This window comes from Aspergillus uvarum, assembly GCF_003184745.1.
Source record: "Aspergillus uvarum CBS 121591 unplaced genomic scaffold BO82scaffold_22, whole genome shotgun sequence".
NCBI lineage: Eukaryota > Fungi > Ascomycota > Eurotiomycetes > Eurotiales > Aspergillaceae > Aspergillus > Aspergillus uvarum.
In genome coordinates, this window is record NW_020291319.1 from 250,785 (window position 1) to 271,613 (window position 20,829).

Genomic DNA, 20,829 nt, shown 5'->3' on the forward strand with positions numbered 1-20,829 from the left:
TTCATCAGCATCGTCAGCGAGAAGGATGTCACCCAACGGGGCGATTATCGGCGCGGTCAGATTGTCAACCGTTGGGTAATATAATCTCGACGCCCCAAAGCCTGTGCTAATGCACGCATAATTCTTGGCTATGCAGAAAACGAAGTTGTCTTGTTTGGGAGGGGAGATGGGGATTCGTGGATTTCCGCCTCGGCCCCAGTTGTTCACTAATCATTTTTGCCTCAAGGCGAGAATACGCTCGTATTTTCTGCCTGCTTTGTCACCAGTGCGCGAGAGCGAGGCCGAGGCAAGAAGGCGGTGAGAAAAAGAACAGTTTCACCCTTCCGTTTTAGCCAGCTGTTAGGCCTGGGAATCGCCTACTTCTGCAGCGAGGTTGCGACCATTCTGCCACCGGGGCGGTCAGCACCGGGAGCTCTAGTTCTACCACCGCCTTTTTTGACCAGTTTCGCAGGCCGAGTTTCGCCCGTTGTTCATCTGGAGTCGCCCGCTTTGAACTCCGCAGCCATTCTGCGTGCCACAGCAGTGTTTCTGCCACCGCCTATTTAAACAGTTTCACAGGGCCGAGTCTCGTCCGGGGTTTATGCGCCAATCCTCATGGTGTAGGCTGGACAATATAGTTACTTCTAATGCTCCTTGAATTCTGATATTAATATTTGATACAGCGCAGTCCGTTTCGCGAGAAAAACAAGATAGTTAATGGTTGAGCCAGCCATTGTAGGAGCTCGGGACTATATTCTCAGTCTCTGTATATAGCCTTTTAGCCTTTTAGCCTCGAAACGCCTGGCCTCGTCAAAATACGATGGCCATTTATGTGCAGATATGACTTTTGATCTCTCAGCCACCCTTAGGCAGCGAACTCCTTTAAGTAGGCAACAAGCTTCTCGACGCCGGACTCGGGGATCGCGTTGTAGTTGGAGGCGCGAATACCTACACATCTCGTTAGTCACTATCATGAGCTATGCAACCGGCAGTTGAACTCACCTCCGACGCTTCTGTGGCCCTTGAGACCGGTAACGCCACGCTCAACGGCGCCCTTCAAGAAAGCCTTCTCCGACTCGTCGACGTTGCCCCCCTGCTCGAGTTAGTGTATTTCGCGTGCAGCTTCGTTCCTGCGATGGACATACCTTGGTCACACGGAAGCATACGTTCATCCGCGAGCGGACACTCTTGTCCGGGACAACCCGGTAGACATCAGGGTATGCGTCAAGAGTCTGATAGATAAGGTTCGCCTTCTGTTCGGCAACGGCCTGCTGTCCATCAACTTTGTTGGGGAACTCGGCAAGCAGCTTCTTCAACACCTGACCGGCAATGTAGACACTAGATGGCATTAGCCACGCACAACTAAAAGAGCTTCACTTTGCATACTCAAAGATGGGCAGAGTGTTGTAGAGACTGTTGTTCTTGGCGATGACAGAGTAGTCGAGGATGGTGGGCGCAATGGGCAGACCGAGCTTGCGCAGGATAGCGGGAGAGGCGGGAGGAGAGACGGGGGGCAGGAGATCCTTCTTGATGATCACACCAGTAACTCCAGGAGTACCAAGGTTCTTCTGACTTTTGGGGGTTAGTACCATAATTGAGGAGATGGTATGGATCTGTCCTTACGCTCCGAAGAAGATGACGGAGTAGTTCTGTTACGAGTTAGCGCATGCTAAAACGACATCTCGGGTCATCCTTACCTCAACAGGAATACGTCTGGAGAGGATGTTCGACGAGAAATCACCGATGACAATGGGGTCGTTGTCCGTTCCCTTGGGCTCCAGCACCTTGGGGAAGCTAGGGAATTCGACACCGTCGACGGTCTACAGGGCATGCACATCAGCAGGGCTTCAACCACGGTCGCAGCACCGGGTGCCTACCTCATTGTCGCACATGTATACCATAGCAGCCTTGGGGCTCAACGACCAGGTGGACTCGTCCGCGATCTTACCGAACTTGCCATCGTTGATCGTTCTCGAGTCACTGACGATGTTGACATACTCGGGTCCAAGGAGACGGGCAGCTTCTTGGCTGGCCTTCAATGACCACCTGCGCGGCCAATTAGTCCAAGAGCGTTGTACTCGGTCGTTTGGGACACTCACGATCCAGTCACGAGGTAGTCCAACCGCAATTCCGATTCGACCTTCTTGAGAACCTCCTTCAGCGCATCCTCGTCGCTGATCTCGGGGTGTTCCTTCACGATCTTCTGTCTTTGCTTCTCGACCCAAACAGAAACGATATTATAGACGACTGCGCCGAATTGGCCGGAGCCACCACCTGCAATGGACGAGTCAGACGACCGAGCCGTAGCCGCAATGACGGAGGGGTTTCGGGAATACCTTGCATGAACAGGATCTCGTAGGAGGAAGGGATGTCGAGGAAGTTGGCGAGGTCAGCCTTAGCGGTGTTCAGGATATTCGAGGCCAGCTCGCTGCGATGGCTGTGCTCTGCGACACCCCTATAGAATTGAGCTGTCAGAAAAAATGGTTGCACGGATTGGCGATCTTATCGCCGGGATCGGAGCCCCTCACAAGCCAGTGTCTTGGTAGTTCAACAGAGCCTCAGCGGCAGTGGTGAGGACGTTGGTCGGGAGGGCAGCCGGGCCGGCGCCCATGTAGGTGATGTCTTCTCTCTTCATGATGGCTGCAATTGTGTGGATTGAGGGTGTTGTTGGAAAAGTTGGGGTTGGATCGTGGGGAGGATAAGATGAAATTTAATGACGTGCCCCTCGCCCGTGACTCAGTCCCGGTCGGATGTTACATAATTGTGGTACGAGAACCCCACCAAAGGAGTGAGCTGTTTACTTGAGTCTATTGAGTTAGACTACCTTCTGTGAGCTTCAATTGCATAGTTCTGAAGTTCAATACCGAAAGTGTGGGGCTGGTAAATGGCGTGATTGAAGAGAGAATTACAGTTAGAGCGGGTTGCATTAAGATCTGGATCGAAAAGCCACTCGACGATAGTCGAGACTTTTTATGCGGTCTTGAATCGTGTTAAGGACTGCAATTGCTGAACACTGGTAAATGTTCGATTTTAAAATATGCTGCATTTGGCGAGAGACGATAGCAAAGATCTTCATGGTGCGTTAGTGGTAACAAAAAGCATGACCTAAAAAGGAAATCTCCCCGACTGGGAGTCGAACCCAGGTCTCCCGCGCTTGTTCCTATTGAGGATTGACAAGCGGAAATCATGACCGTTAGACCATCGAGGAATTGATAAGTAGGTACTTACCTAGTGGGTATATGTTACAAAGCTATGCACAGGTTATAAAAGCCACCCTGTAATATGATTTTGCGCCTGATTGAAAGATCGAAATAATAAAACTTGGGAATGCATTCACAAGTAGACTTGATACAAGATCCGGACCCGATATTGACTCATCCAACTAACAATGATGTAGTCTACAGCTTCAATTTACAGTATAAAGCTTCGACTCTCTCTTCAGACAGGAGGCCTAGTCCGACCTGATGCCCAACATCACAATAGAACAATAGCATTAGTACAAGCATGTCTGCTTTGACAAACCTAGACTCTTGAATCATGGTACGCACAATAAAGTAGCAACCAGCAAAGTAACCAACAGAGCCCACGACCGCGGACAGGGCAAGTGGATCCCCGATCCCCAGCGGCCCGGGGCCACCGGATCCAAACCAGTCATCATCATCCTCTCCACTACACGCATATATCAACCTCAACCCTACCCCAATTCACCCAGATCATCCACCCACAAAAGCCCCCCATTAACCCTCAAAATGACAATCATAGCTGTAGCAGGCGGCACCGGCGGCGTGGGCAAGACCATCGTCGAGACCCTCCTCGAAGAAACCACCCACAAGATCATCATCCTAACCCGCAGCGTGCGTAACTTATCCTCATCCTCAGCTCCAAAATACATAAACCCCGCCCTCAAACCCCAAAGCTCACCTCACGCAGACTCCCCAAGACCCCCCCACCTCACGCACCCACCATCTCCAAATCAACTACTCCGACATTCCCGCCCTCGCGCACCTCCTCACCACCCAGGGCATCACGACCATAATCTCGGCCATCGGCATTACCGACTCCGCCAACAGCCAAGCGCAACTGAACCTCATCGACGCGGCCGAGCAATCCCCCACCGTCACCCAATTCATTCCAAGCGAGTACTCTTTCATCCAGACACCCGAGTAATCTTCCCCCTCCTTTGCCCCCAACCCGACCCATCCCCAGACCCACCCACCCACCGACCAGATACTAACATCCCAAAGCCACCTTGAAATCGACCCCAGCATAAAACACTGGCTCGCCGCGGCCAACAAGCTGCAACATGACGCCCCATCCCTCAAGTCGACGCGGGTGATCCCCGGCTTCTTCATGGATTACTGGGGGATGCCGCACGCGCGGACGCACCTGCAGCCGGGGGTGTTTGGGATCGACGTGCAGAACTGCCGGGCAGCGATCCCCGGCGACGGGAACGACCGGCTGTGCATGACGTATACGTACGACATGGCGCGGTTTGTGGTGCGGTTGCTCGAGGAGGTGGATGCCGCTGAGTGGCCGGAGTTTAGTGTGGTCGTTGGGGATGTGGTTACGTATAATCAGTTGTTGGGGATTGTGGAGGAGGTTCGAGGTTAGTTTTGCCTTTCCCTTTGCTTTAGCTTTGGAGGCCAGGAGATGGGGATGTCTGATTGGAGTGGAGGGTGGAAGCTGAGGCACAAGGCAAAAGAAAAGGCACCGTGGAGAGGCATTGAGACGAGACAAGGACCGAATTTGACCAGACATTCCTCAAGACAGGCCGAAAATTCTCCGTTGTGTATGACAGCCCGGAGAAGATCAACCAAGGGCAGGTCACCATCCCTGCCATCCCAGAGGGCTACACCGAGGAGGAAGCCCACGAGGTGACGGTGCTGGTCAGTCGGCTCACCATCGCGGGGGTCTTCGATCTGCCCGTGGAAGGGCGGCTGAATGAGCGATTCCCCGAGATCGAACCGGTCAAGGTGAGGGAGTTTCTGGTTGATGCGTGGAAGGGGAGGGGTTAACCCTACCCTTCAAGTAGGCGTGTATCTTATTCCCTTGCATATCTTGCGATTGCATAAGCTGGACGATGGAAATGGTGTAGGACTTTTTTGAATTATGCTAGCCTTGAAGTATATCGTAACAACACAGTCTGAAACGCGCCGTGGACTGTTCTCTAGAACCCTAAGCTAGAATAGAATCCAAGTTGATGAGTTCTTCACCAAACACACCAAAATACTTGAGACGCCGGAAGGACCGCTCGATCAACTACCGATCGATCGAATCGATTGAATGAACCGATCGATCGAATCGATTGAGTGAACCGATCGATGGAATCGATCGAATGAATCGATCTTAACCCCACGCTCGAATCGAGATCCCATCCTTACATCCTAGACACTCGCCCACCAAGCCCGAGCCATCCATCCGTAGCCTCATTATAGTAGACTTCATCCATACCGTCATCGTCCTCCTCGCCCTCCTCGTCATCTCCATCCTCGTCACCAAAACCATCTTCATCCTCGTCATCGTACGTATATTCGACGAACAAGTCTTCGAGGTTAACTGACACCGGGAATGAACGAACACGCACTTTGGCAGGGCCAGCTAGAAGATCATCACGTACAGGTAATAGTACTAGTCCCTTGGGTGACCGCAGTAGCAACGGCAGCAGAGGTAAGAGGGTCAGATGCCGCCAGCAGCTTGGCCAGGTCAGCCTCGGTGATCTCGTCACCGGGCTCGCGGGTGTGCAGGGGGATGTTTTCGACCTGTCCAGACATTCTGTTCGGGGCTCAGAGGAGTTTGGGTTGCCACAGAGTGAGGGAGATCAAGGGCAAGGCAGGCGGCATAAGAAAGGTTGAAGGCACTGGCGGCTGAAGAGAGGTCGGTTACTGGCCAGCGGAGAGATACATCACTGACCTCGCGGGATTGTCCATGTATAAATGTCTTGTCCACTTTCGAGATGTCTGTTCTAAGTCCTCGACATCAAGATAAAATGCTAAAACGCAATGAAGCAGGTTCATTTAGACGGTGGGAGATCTAGACCACCACTCAATCATGGCTTTCGCCTCAGGAAAGAGAGATGTGTGGTACTGGTTGGAAGGCCATCGATGAGCCGCTTTTCTCACAATTGATTGATGGCGTATAATAGCCGGGTATGTTATATCGACAGACAACATTGGACGATTCACCGCCACCAGCCACAAGAGCTAAACATGCAACTCGCAGTATCACATGTCAATGAACAGGTGGAATGAGAAACAAGAATTCGCGTAACGTGGCTCTGATTACCCTGATCTCTGGTGTGCTGAGGCTTCCACAAGTCTCCAATCTGGGAACCACCGGACCCCCAAGGTATATCGAACAGTGGGTTGGGTCACAGGAACTCGTATCCTGAATGATGAATGCTGCCTGTTAAGTTGCAGATAGGCTCGGACCGCCTGTGGATTTCGTGGTCAGTCAACGATCAGGTTTAAAGAGTTGCAGCCGACCTACCCCAGTGGAAGGCTGTCATGGTGCTATCTGGAGTTGATAGCAGATAACCAATGGTATCCATCAACGTGAAGGAGTCGTGAGCCTCAGCAGATTTGCGGCCGAGACGCCTTCGCGCAGAGCGTTTCCGACCGTGTCCTTGGTTTTGCTCAGGGTCGGGTTGCCCCAGGGCAGGACTGACTTCTTCTTTCGGCTCGCAAGCGTGCATGATTGCGATTGCTGGCCAGCTGTTTGATATGAAGGTTTCTCGCTTGCGATGGACCGCTTGTAGTTCGCCACAGGAAAGGGTATGCACAGATAGAAAGGGCTCAGGGGACAGATCTTGCCATTCAGGATAATGTCAATCTGCCACCCCCCTCTCTAAGCCTTTCTGAGATGCTCACTGTGCGGACATCAGCAGTTATTGTGGGCGCATGCCACCTTAAGTGTCTTTTCTGGGGGGGCGGGGGGCGGGGGGGGGAGGCTGCTGGCTGCTCAGGGGACGATGCAGACAAGGCCGAAACTCGGCAGAAGACACGCGAGCAGCCTGAACCGCTTTTACCGGAACGGTGCTGCGGCGCTGCAGGTGAGCTGACAAGTCATTGACCGTAGAGACAACTCGACCGGCGAAGAACTCAATCAGGCATGAGAGAGGGAAGTGAAGGAGGGGAAGAATGTCTGTAGCTGCAAGAGGCTGCCGCCATCCATATTTGCTAATGGCTTTTAAGGGTTTGACAGAAGCTCCTTGCTTCCTGCGTCCACGGAATCACATCGGAGAATTCGAACCCGGCCTGCATTTCTGCCCGTCCGAGGATAGGGATCTCTCCGGGGTACTTCTATCACAGAAGATACTTGCAGATATCTGGGTTGAAGAGTGGGGAGATATGGATGATCGAGCATGCGGAAACCAGGGTGAAGTGCTTCGATGGAGTGCTCGATAGAAAGATCTCCCGGTCGCAGTGGAACAAAATCGATGCTCGGGTGTTGCCGAGAGGGATTACTTAGTTGTGATTGTTGATCGTGCGACTGGATGAGTCAATTGTGTCAAATAATTCTTGTCGATCGCCTTGGCAATATGAGGTATCATAAAGGTACGAGCGGAGTGGATGCAAGTGGTGATGCTGATCGCTGTCAGACGTGGCCCACTGGTGACTACTCTGTAGGGTAGTGTTGCTAGTGGTGGCCTTGTGGTGTTTGGTGTTATCAATGAATGAATTGTCCATGAGAGGAAAGGAGAGAGAGGTACAGTACAGTGCAAGTGGGGTAAAAGTACAGTACATACAGTCCGCGGGGGCATCACACCGATGCCTGAACACGCTGCGGTTGCCAGTGCCAGTGCCAGTGCCAGTGCCAGTGCCAGTGCCCCTGCCCTGCCCTGCCCTGCCCTGCCCTGCCCTAACCTCCAATCCGATCGATATGTAGGAACATAGGGTGTGCAGAGTAGCTACACTTTCCCCAGAGATTACTGAGGATTCTCAACACCGGACGGAGATCTCGGTCACTAATCGAGTCATTCGTGATTCCAACCAAGTGGTGCCATCCATCAAACCAAGGCATTGCCCGGAAGGAACAGGACCAGGAAATAGTAACCGGTTCCGCTGGTGTCACTTTGGCGGATTCTCAACAGACAAAGACACCGTTTGATTTGCTCGTCCCCCGCCCGCTCGAGCCTGACGTCAGGTCGATCCCAGATCTCATACTCCAATCATCGCCCCAAACCCGTGGAATGGAGGGGAACCGATGGAAGTATTTTGAAAGAGCCCGTGCTCGTGCGTTGGAGTAAGTTGGCTAGGGCGGAGCGGAGGGAATGTCCACCTCTCCAGCAATGACAACAACCCCTTGATTCATTACTACTACTAGTCTATATAAATTCCCCGTGTCCCATGCGATGGTCTGACAGTGGTCTGACACTTGTCACCCTCGTGGTCCTGCCAACAGAGCCATAATTACCCGATGTTCGCCAGCAAAACCTACCTCCTTGCCAGAATCAAACGATCACAGAACCCCGAGCCAGCAGCCATCATGACCGACACCGCCATCACGCGTCTCCAGAACCACCTGAAGTGTGATCTCGCCCGCAAAAATCGCATCGGACGAACATGCGTTCTCAAGCGCTTCTCCCAGTGGCTGTGGTCGGTCTGGATGATCGATAGTCCCCAGACTGCTGCGGGTCGCGTTGAATGCACCGATCGCATGAAATCCACCAACTACCGGTGTTCAACCGCAAAAGCCCCCGGCTATACACTGCCTGCACCTGAACAGCCAGCCCACGCTACCCCTCAGCAAGACGAACCGTGCCAGCCTTGCAAGGCCTGCCAGGCCTGGGGCGTGCCGTGCGATCAAGTGCGCCCCCGCTGCTCGCATTGTTTAGATCAACAGATTCTTTGTTTCTATGTAGCCCCGACCCGGAAATCAATGAGAAAGTCCGCCAGATCGACGAAACAGAACCAGGTCGTGGATCCCACCCCGCGATTGCAAGAACCTTAATCAAGGACCGATGACTGCATGAGGCAGCCTGAAAAAGACGTCGGTTTCCCCGCACACGACCAGAAAATATGGGACACGCGGGGAACAGCAACCCAAAATTTACTTGCAGCCTGTTTCTCCCGAGCTCGACCTCCACTCTGCGCGGGATCGAGTGGATCAATACGCCATTTATACGATTTTATTTTCTTGATGTATGGCTGCTTCACAAATGCATACATTCAAGCGCAGAAGAGTTTCCTCAAAAGCCGGAATGCCTGAGCCCAGCCCAGCCATGTCGCCACGCATGAAGTCCCCCTCGATATCGGAGCACTGTGAACCGATACCCCTCCCTAAGGGTTTGACATGACTATCGAGTAAATAGCGTGCAATGTGTCCGTGTTTTCAAAAGGGGCAGTCAGTGTCATCTCTGCATCCCCAGGTATTGCTTGCGGACCAGTTTGGTAGACAGACGTATGTCAGCCACCCCACCCGGTCTCTGTTGTCCTCCTCACCAAGAATGCAACTGACATTCTGGCCTAGATGGAAGCAGAGTATGCTAAGATCGCGGACATAATTCGCCAGAAAGCCCGCGCCCATCATAAGAAAAGGCTCCTGGTAGCTATCGCTGGCATCCCGGGCTCGGGAAAAACAACCACTGCAGCGGCAGTCGCTCGGATTCTGCGATCTGCTTCTCCTCCTCTGGCCACGGCTCTTCTCTCCATGGACGGCTTCCATCTCTCAAGGGCTGTACTGGATACGCTCCCCAACCGAGAAGAAGCTTATCGCCGTCGCGGTGCGCCCTGGACGTTCGATGCACCCCGCTTCGTTGCCATTATCGAACAGCTACGCCAGTGGGCAGAATTAGACCCTCAAGCCGACCTTGGTGCCGAACTGCAAACCATCTATGCACCCTCATTCGACCACGAGGCGAAAGACCCTGTGGAGGACGGCGTTGTCATCATCCCGGACACTTCCGTCGTCATTATCGAAGGCAACTATTGCTTGCTGAACGAACAGATATGGTGCGATGTCGCGCAGCTAGTCGATTATCGGATCTTTGTCGACACCGATCTACAAGAGGCCCGCCGGCGTGTCGCCAAGCGGCACGTTCAGGCCGGGATTGAGGCGACTCTCGACGCTGGGCTCCGTCGGGTGGACAGCAACGACTACCTCAATGCTCTGATCATCCAGGAAAAGCTGATCGTCCCCGACTTGGTGGTGCAAAGTATCGTAGACAATGTATAGCATTTGGCAAACGATATCGCATTTCTCACTGCAGGTCTCTAAAATACACGCACCCCTGAATCAAGAAACATTTATAAACTAGACCGTACCCAACCATCACTCCTTGATCTTCTGCTTGTGAAACACATCTACCAAATTAGCCTCACTCCCATAACACGCCCCAGAAGGGAGTATACCCGCAACTCACCAGGAATCTCCGGCATCCAATTCGATCGACTCTCGCAGAAGAACTCCCCCTTGGGCGGCAGAACCTCGGGGTCATCCAACGTCCCCACGCAGATATAACGGAAATCGTTCTTCACCGCATCCTAGTCGTTCACCAGCAACATTAAGCATGTGTACCATAACCCAGACTCAAAACCCACAGTAGAGGTGAACGAAGAACCTACCCCATATTCGAGAATAAAGCTCCCACAATCCCCGCAGAACTCTCGGTGGATCGTTGATCCCGAGCCATTGTCCCCGACGAATTCTTTCGGTTTGCCGGATTTGAGGGTGAGCGCGTCCTTGGGGACCTTGGCTGTTAGGCCGTAATTGGTGCCAAATGCTTTCTGTGACGATCACAGTGACCCCACCGCCGTCGTCGTTAGCCCATTGATCTTTGGGAGAGGGTAAGGACCTTTGGGGATAAGGTTGGAGATATAAGTAATGTGAAGGGGGTCGAACCTTGCAGCTACTGCAATGGCAGAGAGAAGTGCGGGCCTCGTCCGGGGAGGAGAGCGAGAGGTCGTAGGTGATGTTGCGGCAGTAGCAGGAACCGGGGTAGGTAGGCATTCTGGAGGCTGAACTGTGGAATTGCGAAGTTTGAGCTGAAGGGAGGTGTAATGGTCGTTGTTGCCAGTGTTCTGTGATGTGTAAAGTGGAGGATGTTGAGGAAAGGTGGTTGTTCTTGTTCTTGTTCTTGTTCATGAACCTGCTGTATACAGCGCGAGGCCGGCCTGCTTGTCGAATGTTGACGTCATGTGCTGCCGCCGTCGTCGTCGTCGTTGTCGTCCATCGCCGCCAGCCATTCTCCCTCCCATCACCGCCACCACTTCCTCTACCTCTGGCCAGTCCCCGCATCAGTCCCGTCGAACTAGAGCCTGTCGCTTTGTACTTGTACATCTTGCTCAATGGCGTGGTCCTAGCTTTCTGTCATACTCGGGAAGCTGCGTTTATCGTCTTTCTTTATGCACCGTCGTTCGTTTGTTCTCGCCCCCCTCCGTGGCGTGATGTGACTATGACACCAACCGCCCGCGATCATCCGACTGTTGGCGTGGGGATTTATACCTCTCTTTCTTGCCTCTTGGCTCTCTGGCCCTACTCCACTTGATTCCGTCAACCCAACAGAGTGAACTTTGGCAGCGATTCGACGCGGGGGGTGTTTCCCGCGCCCGTACCCTCTCTTATCTACAGAGTCAGACCCAAACCCGCTTCCATGAGTGTACACTTAACAATTCTATACTACCTTCTGTTATGATCAACCACAGTACCCTCAGCACAATGACAACATCCCCACCACCGTCTCACGAGCCTCCCGACGACCAGTCTCGATCTCATCCTCTCGAAAAGCGCGCCGTCGTCTCGTCCTTCATCTTTGATTTCAAGGATGGGAAACCGCTCGTAGCGCTGTTTAAACGCAGCGACAAAGTGAGAACATATCGGTTTGTCTCCTGATCACTTAGTAGGTAAAAGTGCTCATCTAAGAGTCGAATTAGCGGCCACTTTGCCCCGATATCCGGCAGCATAACGTCAGAGGACCGCGACCCGCTCGCAACCGCCTGGCGCGAACTCTCCGAGGAAACGGGACTCACTTCCTCTAACCTCGCGCATTGGCGTACGGGGAAACCCTTCACATTCAGCGATCCGTCCGCCGCACGCGAGTGGACTGTGCATCCATTCGCCTTTCTATACAATGCAAAAACGCCTAAAGAATCGACAGCTAATGAAGAAGAACCGTCCTTCAAGATTGATTGGGAACATACAGGCTGGGAATGGCACCCGCCATCCGCGATCCTCAATGAAGAGCTCTCCCCCACCGTGCCCCGCCTGAAGGACAGTTTCCGCCGCGTATGGTTTGAAGGCGATCTCCGCAGTGAACGCGCCGGCAAGATCCTTGCCACGGGGCTCGAGCGTCTCCGCAACGACCACGAGAGCGGCTCGCAGGAGCTCACGACCATCGCGCTGATGATCTTCCGCGACTTTCTTGTCCAGACCCAGAACGGGATGGACGCCCAATGGTGGGCCAACGTGCGCATGGCGGCGTGGCACATGATCAAGAACGGACGGGAGAGCATGGGGGCCGCGACGATGAACGCGCTCGTCGCCGTGCTCGCCGAACTGGACGATATCCTGCATCACGATAAAATCCACAGCCACAGCTCCAGCCCCAGCCCCAGCGACAACAACAACAACCACTCAGACGAGCAGAAGTGGGAGCGCATGCTCGCGGTGCTGGACCACCACCTCGCCAGTCGCAAGAGCCGCGCGACGCAGGTCAAAGACGCCTTCACGCACTACATCCGGTACCACTTCCTGCACCACGGCGAGCCGCGGGACAAGCTCACGATCCTAACGGTATCGGCGAGCTCGACGATCCGCGACAGCATCCTGGACACGTACGCCTCGCTGGATATCCACCTACTGGAGCTGCGCGTGCTGGAATCCCGGCCGCTCTTCGAGGGCGCCAGCATCGCCTCGTCGCTGATCTCCAACTTCAAGTCGCGGTTCGCGGACACGCCCCACAAGAACCTGCGGGTGAAAGTGTACACGGACGCGTCGGCCGCTATCGCCGCCGCGGGCGTGGATCTGCTGCTGCTCGGGGCGGACCGCCTCTCCGCCACGCGGGGCGTCAGCAACAAGACCGGCTCGCTGCCCGCCGCCCTGTGCACGCGGCACGTCAGCCCGGAGGCCCAGATCGTCGTCCTCAGCGACCTCGAGAAGATCAACGGCGCCCCCGGCGTCATCGACGACGACAAGCACGAGGACAACTCCCCGCTGGAGGTCATGACCACGTGGCGCAGCGACGGCGTCAAGGGCGTCGGCGTGTTGGAGGAAGGCATGAAGCAGGACGAGGCGAAGTCCGCCGCCACCGTTGACGTGCAGAACATCTACTTCGAATGGGTGCCCCTGCACATGGTCGATGCCTTCGTCAGCGAAGAAGGCGTCATGGACGAGGGCCGCATCCGTGAGAAGTCCGAACAGCTCGGGAACAAGGTAGACAAGTTCTTCCTCGACTTATAAGGCGAGCTCGGGTCAGTAATCGGGTCAGTTTGCATTGGGAGAGGACAGTCTTCGGTCTTATTTCGCCCACTTTTCCCACCCTTAATCTTCTTTTCTCTATTTTCTTCTAAGAGGTGAGGCTATGCAACACGACTACAGCATACCACCCAGGGAACTCGGGCATTTCACCTTAGCGCATAGTAACATTACATAGTGCAGTCTGGTATCGACTCTAATACAATCTAAATCATCCACGCCATAATCAACCCCGCTCGATTCATTTCCACACCCTGTACAACCTCATTTACAAGCTACAACATTGATCCACCCCCACCGCGGCAGAGATATCTCGATGGGATTTGATAGGACCAACCCAGCATTACCGCAGGACAATGCTCAACGAACGAAACAAAGAAACGGTGGATCTATCTACAATACCCAAAATGATTGGCCCCTCGCCCCTGTCAAGCCCTCCCCTTGCACGGACTAACCGTACTACATATTATGTATGTTAGAAGGATATATATTCGTCCACCCTTGCTCGAAGACCACTAAGTCATAAGTTACTATCACTGACTAACGCGGTTAGCCACACCAGAAGCACTACCGGCACCACCAGCACCAGTCTTCTCCAACCCCTCTGTCAACGCCAGCACCAGCCCGTCGGCCACATGCTCCGGCAGGCTCAGGAAGGCCGAGTGCGATCCGTCCACGTGATAGCGGCCGGGATTGCCCAGGGTCTGGGCGAAGGCCTCCTGCGCGGCCAGGGGCAGCGCCTGGTCCTGGTCGCAGAAGAGGTAGAAGACGGGGATCTCGCGCCAGGGCTCGTGGACAGCCGGCTCAAGGAAGGAGGGCTTGGGGTGGCAGGGCAGGTTGGCGATGGCCTGGCGCTGGGCGTCCGGGGTCATATCGTGGTAGAAGATATTTGTGGGCTGGGTGGTGTAGACGTATCCGTCGTCGGGGGTCTGCATCATGGAAACTGTCAGTGGGAGGGGGTTTTGACGGTGAACGTTTGAATGCGGATGGGGGTAGGAAGGGGAGTTTGGGAAAGGGCGTCCCGCTCACCGTGAACGACATCCAGGACAACCAGTTCCCTCCCAGCATTTCGAGGAGCGACTTGTCCTTGGGCGTGACGAAGGCCGCCATCCACACGACCTGGATCACCCCGCCGGGCTGTCCTGCGCGGGCCCGCGACGTATACCCGAGCCCCTCGACCGCGCCCGCCGCGACGATCCCGCCGTACGAGTGGGCGACCACCACGATCGAGCACCCTTGATCGGCCAGCGCTCGGAGGGCGCGCTTGGTGTAGGCTATGTCGGCGTGGAGCCCCAACGGAGGGGTCCGCCGCGCCGGCCGATTGGTTGGCGACGGCATCAGTGTCATGCCCTCGCTGGCGCAGGAGGTCGCGGATGATATCGAAGGTGTCCGGGGTGTGCCATGCGCCAGGCACGAAGACGAAGATGGGTTTTGCGTCGGCAGTCATTGTGTTGGTAGTTTCAAGTCATCTCGTTTTTCTCACTACTTGGGTGTTTGCGAATTGACCAGGTGGTCTGTGTCTCTTGCGCTTGCGGAAGGCAACATTGTACTTATAGAATAGTCCTTATCCTGGAGATGCCGTGGTCCGAACCCGAAAGGGGGGGATGCTCATTTAAGTTGTCTAATGATAGTCCGAGTCGTTCCCCAGACGGTGGATTTAGGGCCGCTGTCAGCCCCACAAACGGCCGGTCGCCGAAAGATAGTGTGCGGTCGGCCGTCGCACCACCCAGATAACTAGCGTAGTAGTACGCTTAGTGACTGTGTCTAACGGCCTGGCCTCCAGGGATTCACGGCCTAGTAGAGGACTCATCTCCAGCGGAAGGTACCTGCACTAGCAGGGGCGTTAGCAGGGACGTTGAAAGAAAACTCCCCAGTCAGGGATATGGTCGGCCAAAAGCAAGGTTTCGTGGTTATGATTCCCTCTTCATCACCCTTCAGATCTCCTCTTCACTCCGGATTCAATCATGTTGTGACCGGACTCGGTCGACTGTTGTTGGGCGAGCAATGGCTTTGGAGACAGCTGTCCAGGAAAATCACCAAGGAGAGAATCGGGGTGCTTAGCATTGTCATGACTACCTTGGGGGTTTTTTTTCGTGGTTTGCGACTCCTTGCGCGGAGGAAGAAAGGCCTGTCAGTGGGACTGGACGAATACACCATGCTATTGTCGGTGGTAAGTTCAGCCCGGTAGGGTCGAAGCTGTTCAGTCGGGTTATGCTTTGGCTCTCCGAACATAGGTGTTTCTGTTCGCAACCTGCGGTCTCAATTTGACCAGTGAGTCTTCCAGCCCTTAGGGCCTCATTGTCTCGACCTTGACTGATGAATGACAGTGATTCACTACGGCACGGGCCCCATGCAAACGAGCTACCAAGCGCGAACGTCACGAAAATCGCCAAGGTTCGATCCCAGATCCACGCGCAAGGCACCTGGAACCCATGCCCACCCAGCCAAGCAGGAGCTAATACACGCACACACCCGTCACAGCTTCTCATGGCGTTCGAGTGCGTCTACTGCACAACAGTAGGGATCATCAAAGTGTCCATCCTCCTCATGTACGCGCGCATCTTCCCCACGCGGAACTCATCCTCGGCAGCATCGCGGTCGGCTGGGTGCTGGCCATCATCTGCGTGAGCGTGTTCAAGTGCGATCCGATCGTTCCGGGCAGTTGCATCAACCTCAAGGGATCCTTCATCGGCAACGCGGTGCCGAACGATGTGGCCATCCTCTCGCGGCCGGTGCACGTGGTCTGGGGGCTGCACGCCTCCCTCACGCATCGATTGTCGGTGATAGCAGTATTCCTGCTAGGCAGTTTGTACGTTTCCTTCCACCCGAGCTCCCAATCGTCGCACACCTTCACAACCCCTCAATCCTACCATCCACCTCTATCTCCAGGGGAGATCATAGGTCAGGCCAGCGATGGCATACGCTGACACGCACATCACGCACGCATAAACAGCGTCGTGTTCAGCAGCGCCTACCGCTTCTCCACGCTCTTCCAATTCGAGCCCGCGGACACCACCTGGGCGCTCGCCAAGGCATGCACCTGGTGCCTGATGCGAGTGCGCGAGCGGGATCATCTCCGGCTGTCTGCCGACCCTGCGGCCGCTGCTCGTGGCGTTCTCGGGCACGTTTGCAAGCAGCGTCGGCGCCTGGGGCGCGCGCACCACGGGCACCAAGGGTAGGGGCTCCGAGCTGCAGAGCTTCGAAGGCGCCAACCGGATCCTGCGGCCGCCTGGCGAGCACCTGTCCAAGCAGCTCGTGTCGCTGGATGTCAGCCAGCGGGATGACGCGTCCGGGGATGAGGTGCCGCTGAATATGATCCGCGTACAGCGCGATATCACTTGGCAGGAGACGAGAAAGGTGAGCTCGCGAGGGTGGAGATGATGATGATAATAAGATTCTTGGGTGGACACAATGGAAAGTGGTATGGTTGATCAGAAGGGTCAAGCCATTATTGCCCGGGGGGATTGGACTCGGAAGACATATAGCCCCGACGGCTCGACGGGTTGAGTGGACTCTCATATACGACCAACAAGAACTCTCAATGCATCTGTACAAATGTGTAACGAAGATAATGCATCCATGATATTTGTTCCGGTAGGCTTGGGCCGCGGACGAGCCATGAAAGGCGAACATTTCTGCCATCTCTTCCCGCTCTGCAGCTTTTGATCACCGTCTGGGAATTCAGAACAGACTGTCTCTTGTTTGATAGTTCATGAAAGACTTATAGAGTACGGTACAGCGATTGTGACGTGTATGGCTTAAGAAAATCTTTAGAAGCTGGCTTGGTGTAACCTTCTATCCCAGCGAAACAAGAGACAACCCAGCCCGTACAGAGGCTTTGTAGTATCAATATATAGTGGGTGGTAGGAACCATCAAGGTCAAACACAGAACCACAGATAATACACAAACCAACACTGAGATTCTCAAACCGACGAAAGCAAGAAGGCTAATATTGTCCATTACCCTATTCACAGAAGAAAGCATACTCCAAGACTCCGCTGCCAAGGCCTGGTTCATGAAGGCCAACATCCCACATTGTAAAACACAACAGACAAACAATGAAGAAAGTCAAAAGGTATCATTCAATCCACAAAAGTTCCCCGCAGTCAGCACTCGCGAATCCGTGCCTGCCGCTTGGCTGTCCCGATATGCGTATTATGTACTTTGGTAGCAAATTTGAGACTGGTCAAGGTCTCGGACAGGTGGGCCTGCAGCGGGCTGACCATGACGAACATCAGGGTCTTTGAGTTGCCGCCAAGGGAGAATTGGAGGAGGTAGGTTAACTGTTAGGTGGTTAGCTGTGTGATACGACACCGAAAGAGTCACGTGCGCAGCGTACCTTGCTGTTGCGGTAGGGAATATGTCCACCTTCCTTGCCTTGTCCCAGAGCAGCGATCACATCGCCCAAGCAGCTCAAACTGCGATTGATGTTCTGTGTCTCGCGCAACCGCTCGCCAGTTGCCCCACTGTGGCTGAGACGCTCACTACCAGCAAGGTCGACGAGGTTAAGGGTTCCCTCGCTGCGCTCACCCGTGATGTCGTTCTCACCGATGAGCTTGAGAATGAAGACCGAGTGAGACCGAGAAGATCTCTCATTGGCTTTGGTTGCAGCGACTGAGCGGTTGGAGGCGGCCCTCTTGAGGATGGTCTCAACCATCTCAGGCGATTCTAGGCGGACAGTGGTAGCATCCGTTATAATGGTCTTGCCCCTCTGCATGTCATGGCGGATTTCGAGCTTCTTTCTATCCAGGTCGTCTGGGTTGCCCAGCAAGTCGTTGAGGTTCTCGTTGTACACCTCCACAAAATTACCTTCCATCGTGTACCTCCAGCCCTTCTCCTCTAGGCCAGTTGCTGTCTCATAGATCTGGTGCACGGCCCGGGGAATCATACCGTCAAGAGATGACATAGTGTAGGTTTTACCACTGCCGGTCTGGCCGTAGCAGAAGATACACACATTGTATCCATCCAGAGCACTCTGCACCAGCTGGCTGATTTCATCGAAGACCTCTGCGTTCTGGGTTGACGGCCCGAACACACGATCGAATGAGAAGTTGCTGTTCTTCCTTGAGATCGCTCCAAGGCTGCTCTTCTCTTCAGGGCCTAGCACTGCGATCTCTTTACAATCCTCAGCGTCATCTGGAAACTGGATCTGGGCGGCTTGATCGACAGGATCCGAGGGTAGCGAGGGGCGGACTCGGCAGAAAACTCGAATATTGCCTTTGAGTTCTTGTACTTGGTTGTGAAGCTTTCTTCTCAATGTCTCTTCCTTGCGGAGCTTTTCCTTGGTGGCATTCGTCTCAGCCAACGCGTCCATCATCTGTTGGTTCAGACGCTCAAAAGCCTGGGACTGCTCTTCGCGACCAGACTCAAGGAACTCGATGCGGGCTTTCAACGCACGCACGGATGACTCCATAGTTACAGTATTAGTGCTGGCTGCATCCAGATTGTGCCTCAGGTCTCGGTTGGCCTTGCGTTCACGCTCCAAATCGGCCTTCAGGCTGTGTATATCGTGCTGCAGGGTGGCGATTTCTCGTTCCTTCTTGTCCAGCTCGGCATGCGTGCGCTGTGTGTCAAGGGCAGATTGCGAAGTGACCTGACTAAGTTCGCGCATCCGCGCAGCTCGTTCTTCCTCCATCTCGTTTTCAAAGCGCCGTCTGAGTTCCTGCATCTCCTCTTGGTGCCGCGAGTACATTTTCTCCATTTCTTTTCTGCCCTCCAGCCGTACTGTCTCCAATTCCATACGTCGGCGGGCGTTGATTTCGTCGATGATCATTTCATGGTCTCTCTGTGCGTCTCTGAGTGCATTCTCCGCACCAGCAAGTCGATTTTCCATTGAGCCCATTTCGATGCGCAGTGTAACATTTGTTTCCGTAAGTTCTTTTGAAGACGCCTCTAGTTCGCTCACTATGAGTGATATTGAGTCAGCACGGAAAGCCACGATCAGCGCGCACTGTTCCCTCACCTCTAGACTTGTATAAATCCACTGCATCTTTCAGCGCTGTGCTCGATTGTCCCTGTTGACTGACACGTTCTTCCATGCTTCGCACAAGGTCATACATTCGCTTTTCTCGGAGATCCAGGTCCCAATCGCCACCTATAGAATAGTTAAAAGACTTGATCATTGAATCCTTGGTAAGAAACTGTGGCAAACGAGATGGCTTTCGGGAAGAGCGAGTAACGGACAGAAGAGGGGTAGATGGGGGAGGTCTAACGGGAGTAGTGAAGGGAGATCTAGAAGACAGGGCATGATAACGCAATTGACTCATAGAAGCATGGTGCGCGAGAGGGAATTTAGAAACCAAGGGATAAATGGGGCCAGAAACCAAAGCCAGTCCGTCCAACGGCGAGCATGGTGAGTCCTCACGCTGGGTCCCAGGCGAGATCCGGGAAGTCTCATCGCTTGGTAGAGTCCTTGTGGCCTGAGGGACGGTAGCAGGGGATGAAAAGCAGTCAAACTCGCGCCTACCCTTACGTTTTCCAAGTATGGTACCCTCCGAGTCCTCCTGTTCACGAGAGCCCATTGCCGTGGCTGCACGGGGAATGGCATTGGCCATTGGTCTCCGGGAATTGGTAACAGTGTGTGAACGCGACATACTCGTGTGCGGTCGTGCGGTGGGCCCGGCGGAAGACGAGACGGTCGATTTCGTCCTTGAGACAGTAGATGCGGACCGGCCAAGGGTATTGGAGCTGTAGGTGTTCGCACGGCCGTGCGTCTTGACTGTGCTGCTGGCAATACGGGATGTTGAAGTTGCTGCAGCGGACTGGGTTGTGCTTCGTGGACGGCCCGGCTCTGCTCTTGTTAGTGTTGAAGCTCCTCCACCCCTGAGCAAACCTCCAGGGACGTACGCGACAGGCCTGAAGTCTTACTTGTCACTGCGCCAGCGATGGTACCGGGTTGCACGAGCCCCGAGCGGGCGTTTGTGGAAGCCGGATTCATTTCTTTCAGGCCGACTGTTGGGATTCGAGTTCGTGAAGATGTCTTTGACTGGATCGATTATCGCGTCAGCCTGACTATGTGACCGAATAAATTCCGCTTGCTATTACCATGTGATCGTTCTCCATGCTGAGGGCAGGGAGCCACGAGCCCCTAACAAGTCAAGAGGATTCTTAGGAGGAAATTGACAGCGGACGAGGTCAAATTCTAGCGCAAGGTAAGGTCGCAATCGAGACGCGTGGGATAAGCAAAGCGAGCAGAGCAATTCACAATGGGTGGAGACAAGACTGCAACATGCCAGGAGGGGCGACGGGTGTGTGTAATTAAGGTACAGGTTGGTTGGCGTTCGGATGAAGAGGAGTTGAACCCGGCAGTAAACAGGCTATCCAAGGCCGGCCGGTGGTTTGTCTCTGTTGCAACTTACCGTTTCTCCAGCGACGGGAGGGCGGTAAACAAATTGCGCTGACTCAGCTGCTGACTGGCGGGGGGAAGAGATACGCTAGGC

The 20,829-nt window shown here is 54.3% G+C and overlaps 10 protein-coding genes and 1 non-coding gene across 11 annotated transcripts; 5 read left to right on the plus strand and 6 right to left on the minus strand.

The window, feature by feature from the left end:
* Nucleotides 1-630: 630 nt before the first annotated feature.
* On the minus strand, nucleotides 631-2,649 carry BO82DRAFT_353708 (O-phospho-L-serine:2-oxoglutarate transaminase). The gene is made up of 10 exons (XM_025635030.1): nucleotides 2,508-2,649; nucleotides 2,316-2,434; nucleotides 2,079-2,253; nucleotides 1,857-2,025; nucleotides 1,677-1,799; nucleotides 1,603-1,628; nucleotides 1,366-1,551; nucleotides 1,125-1,317; nucleotides 982-1,072; nucleotides 631-927 (listed from the first exon to the last, which is right to left on the minus strand). Exons 1-10 carry the CDS (start codon nucleotides 2,612-2,614, stop codon nucleotides 845-847), a joined length of 1,272 nt encoding a protein of 423 aa, XP_025492685.1. The 5' UTR covers nucleotides 2,615-2,649; the 3' UTR covers nucleotides 631-844.
* A 448-nt stretch (nucleotides 2,650-3,097) lies between these two features.
* Nucleotides 3,098-3,187, minus strand: BO82DRAFT_t152. Its single transcript has one exon. It is a non-coding gene; the product is annotated as a tRNA-Asp (tRNA).
* A 258-nt stretch (nucleotides 3,188-3,445) lies between these two features.
* BO82DRAFT_333902 (uncharacterized protein) lies at nucleotides 3,446-4,994 on the plus strand (the record flags this gene model as incomplete). The annotated part of the gene is made up of 4 exons (XM_025633240.1): nucleotides 3,446-3,833; nucleotides 3,910-4,142; nucleotides 4,224-4,585; nucleotides 4,750-4,994. The coding sequence occupies exons 1-4, from the start codon at nucleotides 3,729-3,731 to the stop codon at nucleotides 4,992-4,994; spliced, it is 945 nt and encodes a 314-aa protein (XP_025492686.1). The 5' UTR covers nucleotides 3,446-3,728.
* A 362-nt stretch (nucleotides 4,995-5,356) lies between these two features.
* BO82DRAFT_401474 (uncharacterized protein) lies at nucleotides 5,357-5,750 on the minus strand (the record flags this gene model as incomplete). The annotated part of the gene is made up of 2 exons (XM_025639263.1): nucleotides 5,357-5,535; nucleotides 5,597-5,750. 2 exons carry the CDS (start codon nucleotides 5,748-5,750, stop codon nucleotides 5,357-5,359), a joined length of 333 nt encoding a protein of 110 aa, XP_025492687.1.
* A 2,547-nt stretch (nucleotides 5,751-8,297) lies between these two features.
* On the plus strand, nucleotides 8,298-9,240 carry BO82DRAFT_62743 (uncharacterized protein). Its single transcript, XM_025641405.1, has one exon. The coding sequence runs from the start codon at nucleotides 8,395-8,397 to the stop codon at nucleotides 8,926-8,928; it is 534 nt and encodes a 177-aa protein (XP_025492688.1). The 5' UTR covers nucleotides 8,298-8,394; the 3' UTR covers nucleotides 8,929-9,240.
* Nucleotides 9,154-10,329, plus strand: BO82DRAFT_62590 (phosphoribulokinase/uridine kinase family protein). Its single transcript, XM_025641404.1, has 2 exons — nucleotides 9,154-9,378; nucleotides 9,448-10,329. The coding sequence occupies exon 2, from the start codon at nucleotides 9,448-9,450 to the stop codon at nucleotides 10,150-10,152; it is 705 nt and encodes a 234-aa protein (XP_025492689.1). The 5' UTR covers nucleotides 9,154-9,378; the 3' UTR covers nucleotides 10,153-10,329.
* Nucleotides 10,155-10,950, minus strand: BO82DRAFT_353712 (GFA family protein). Its single transcript, XM_025635031.1, has 4 exons — nucleotides 10,819-10,950; nucleotides 10,542-10,703; nucleotides 10,340-10,460; nucleotides 10,155-10,280 (listed from the first exon to the last, which is right to left on the minus strand). Exons 1-4 carry the CDS (start codon nucleotides 10,924-10,926, stop codon nucleotides 10,249-10,251), a joined length of 423 nt encoding a protein of 140 aa, XP_025492690.1. The 5' UTR covers nucleotides 10,927-10,950; the 3' UTR covers nucleotides 10,155-10,248.
* Nucleotides 10,951-11,634: 684 nt separating this feature from the next.
* On the plus strand, nucleotides 11,635-13,374 carry BO82DRAFT_364199 (translation initiation factor eIF-2B subunit family protein; the record flags this gene model as incomplete). The annotated part of the gene is made up of 2 exons (XM_025636935.1): nucleotides 11,635-11,795; nucleotides 11,850-13,374. The coding sequence occupies 2 exons, from the start codon at nucleotides 11,635-11,637 to the stop codon at nucleotides 13,372-13,374; spliced, it is 1,686 nt and encodes a 561-aa protein (XP_025492691.1).
* A 313-nt stretch (nucleotides 13,375-13,687) lies between these two features.
* BO82DRAFT_431710 (alpha/beta hydrolase) lies at nucleotides 13,688-14,836 on the minus strand (the record flags this gene model as incomplete). The annotated part of the gene is made up of 3 exons (XM_025640730.1): nucleotides 13,688-14,318; nucleotides 14,419-14,652; nucleotides 14,687-14,836. 3 exons carry the CDS (start codon nucleotides 14,834-14,836, stop codon nucleotides 13,923-13,925), a joined length of 780 nt encoding a protein of 259 aa, XP_025492692.1. The 3' UTR covers nucleotides 13,688-13,922.
* Nucleotides 14,837-15,544: 708 nt separating this feature from the next.
* Nucleotides 15,545-16,957, plus strand: BO82DRAFT_391599 (uncharacterized protein; the record flags this gene model as incomplete). The annotated part of the gene is made up of 5 exons (XM_025638578.1): nucleotides 15,545-15,559; nucleotides 15,624-15,660; nucleotides 15,717-15,783; nucleotides 15,911-16,198; nucleotides 16,343-16,957. The coding sequence occupies 5 exons, from the start codon at nucleotides 15,545-15,547 to the stop codon at nucleotides 16,566-16,568; spliced, it is 633 nt and encodes a 210-aa protein (XP_025492693.1). The 3' UTR covers nucleotides 16,569-16,957.
* A 252-nt stretch (nucleotides 16,958-17,209) lies between these two features.
* BO82DRAFT_333913 (putative kinesin family protein (KlpA)) lies at nucleotides 17,210-20,663 on the minus strand. Its single transcript, XM_025633241.1, has 6 exons — nucleotides 20,435-20,663; nucleotides 20,237-20,375; nucleotides 19,857-20,180; nucleotides 19,353-19,484; nucleotides 17,730-19,294; nucleotides 17,210-17,673 (listed from the first exon to the last, which is right to left on the minus strand). Exons 1-6 carry the CDS (start codon nucleotides 20,450-20,452, stop codon nucleotides 17,497-17,499), a joined length of 2,355 nt encoding a protein of 784 aa, XP_025492694.1. The 5' UTR covers nucleotides 20,453-20,663; the 3' UTR covers nucleotides 17,210-17,496.
* Nucleotides 20,664-20,829: the final 166 nt, after the last annotated feature.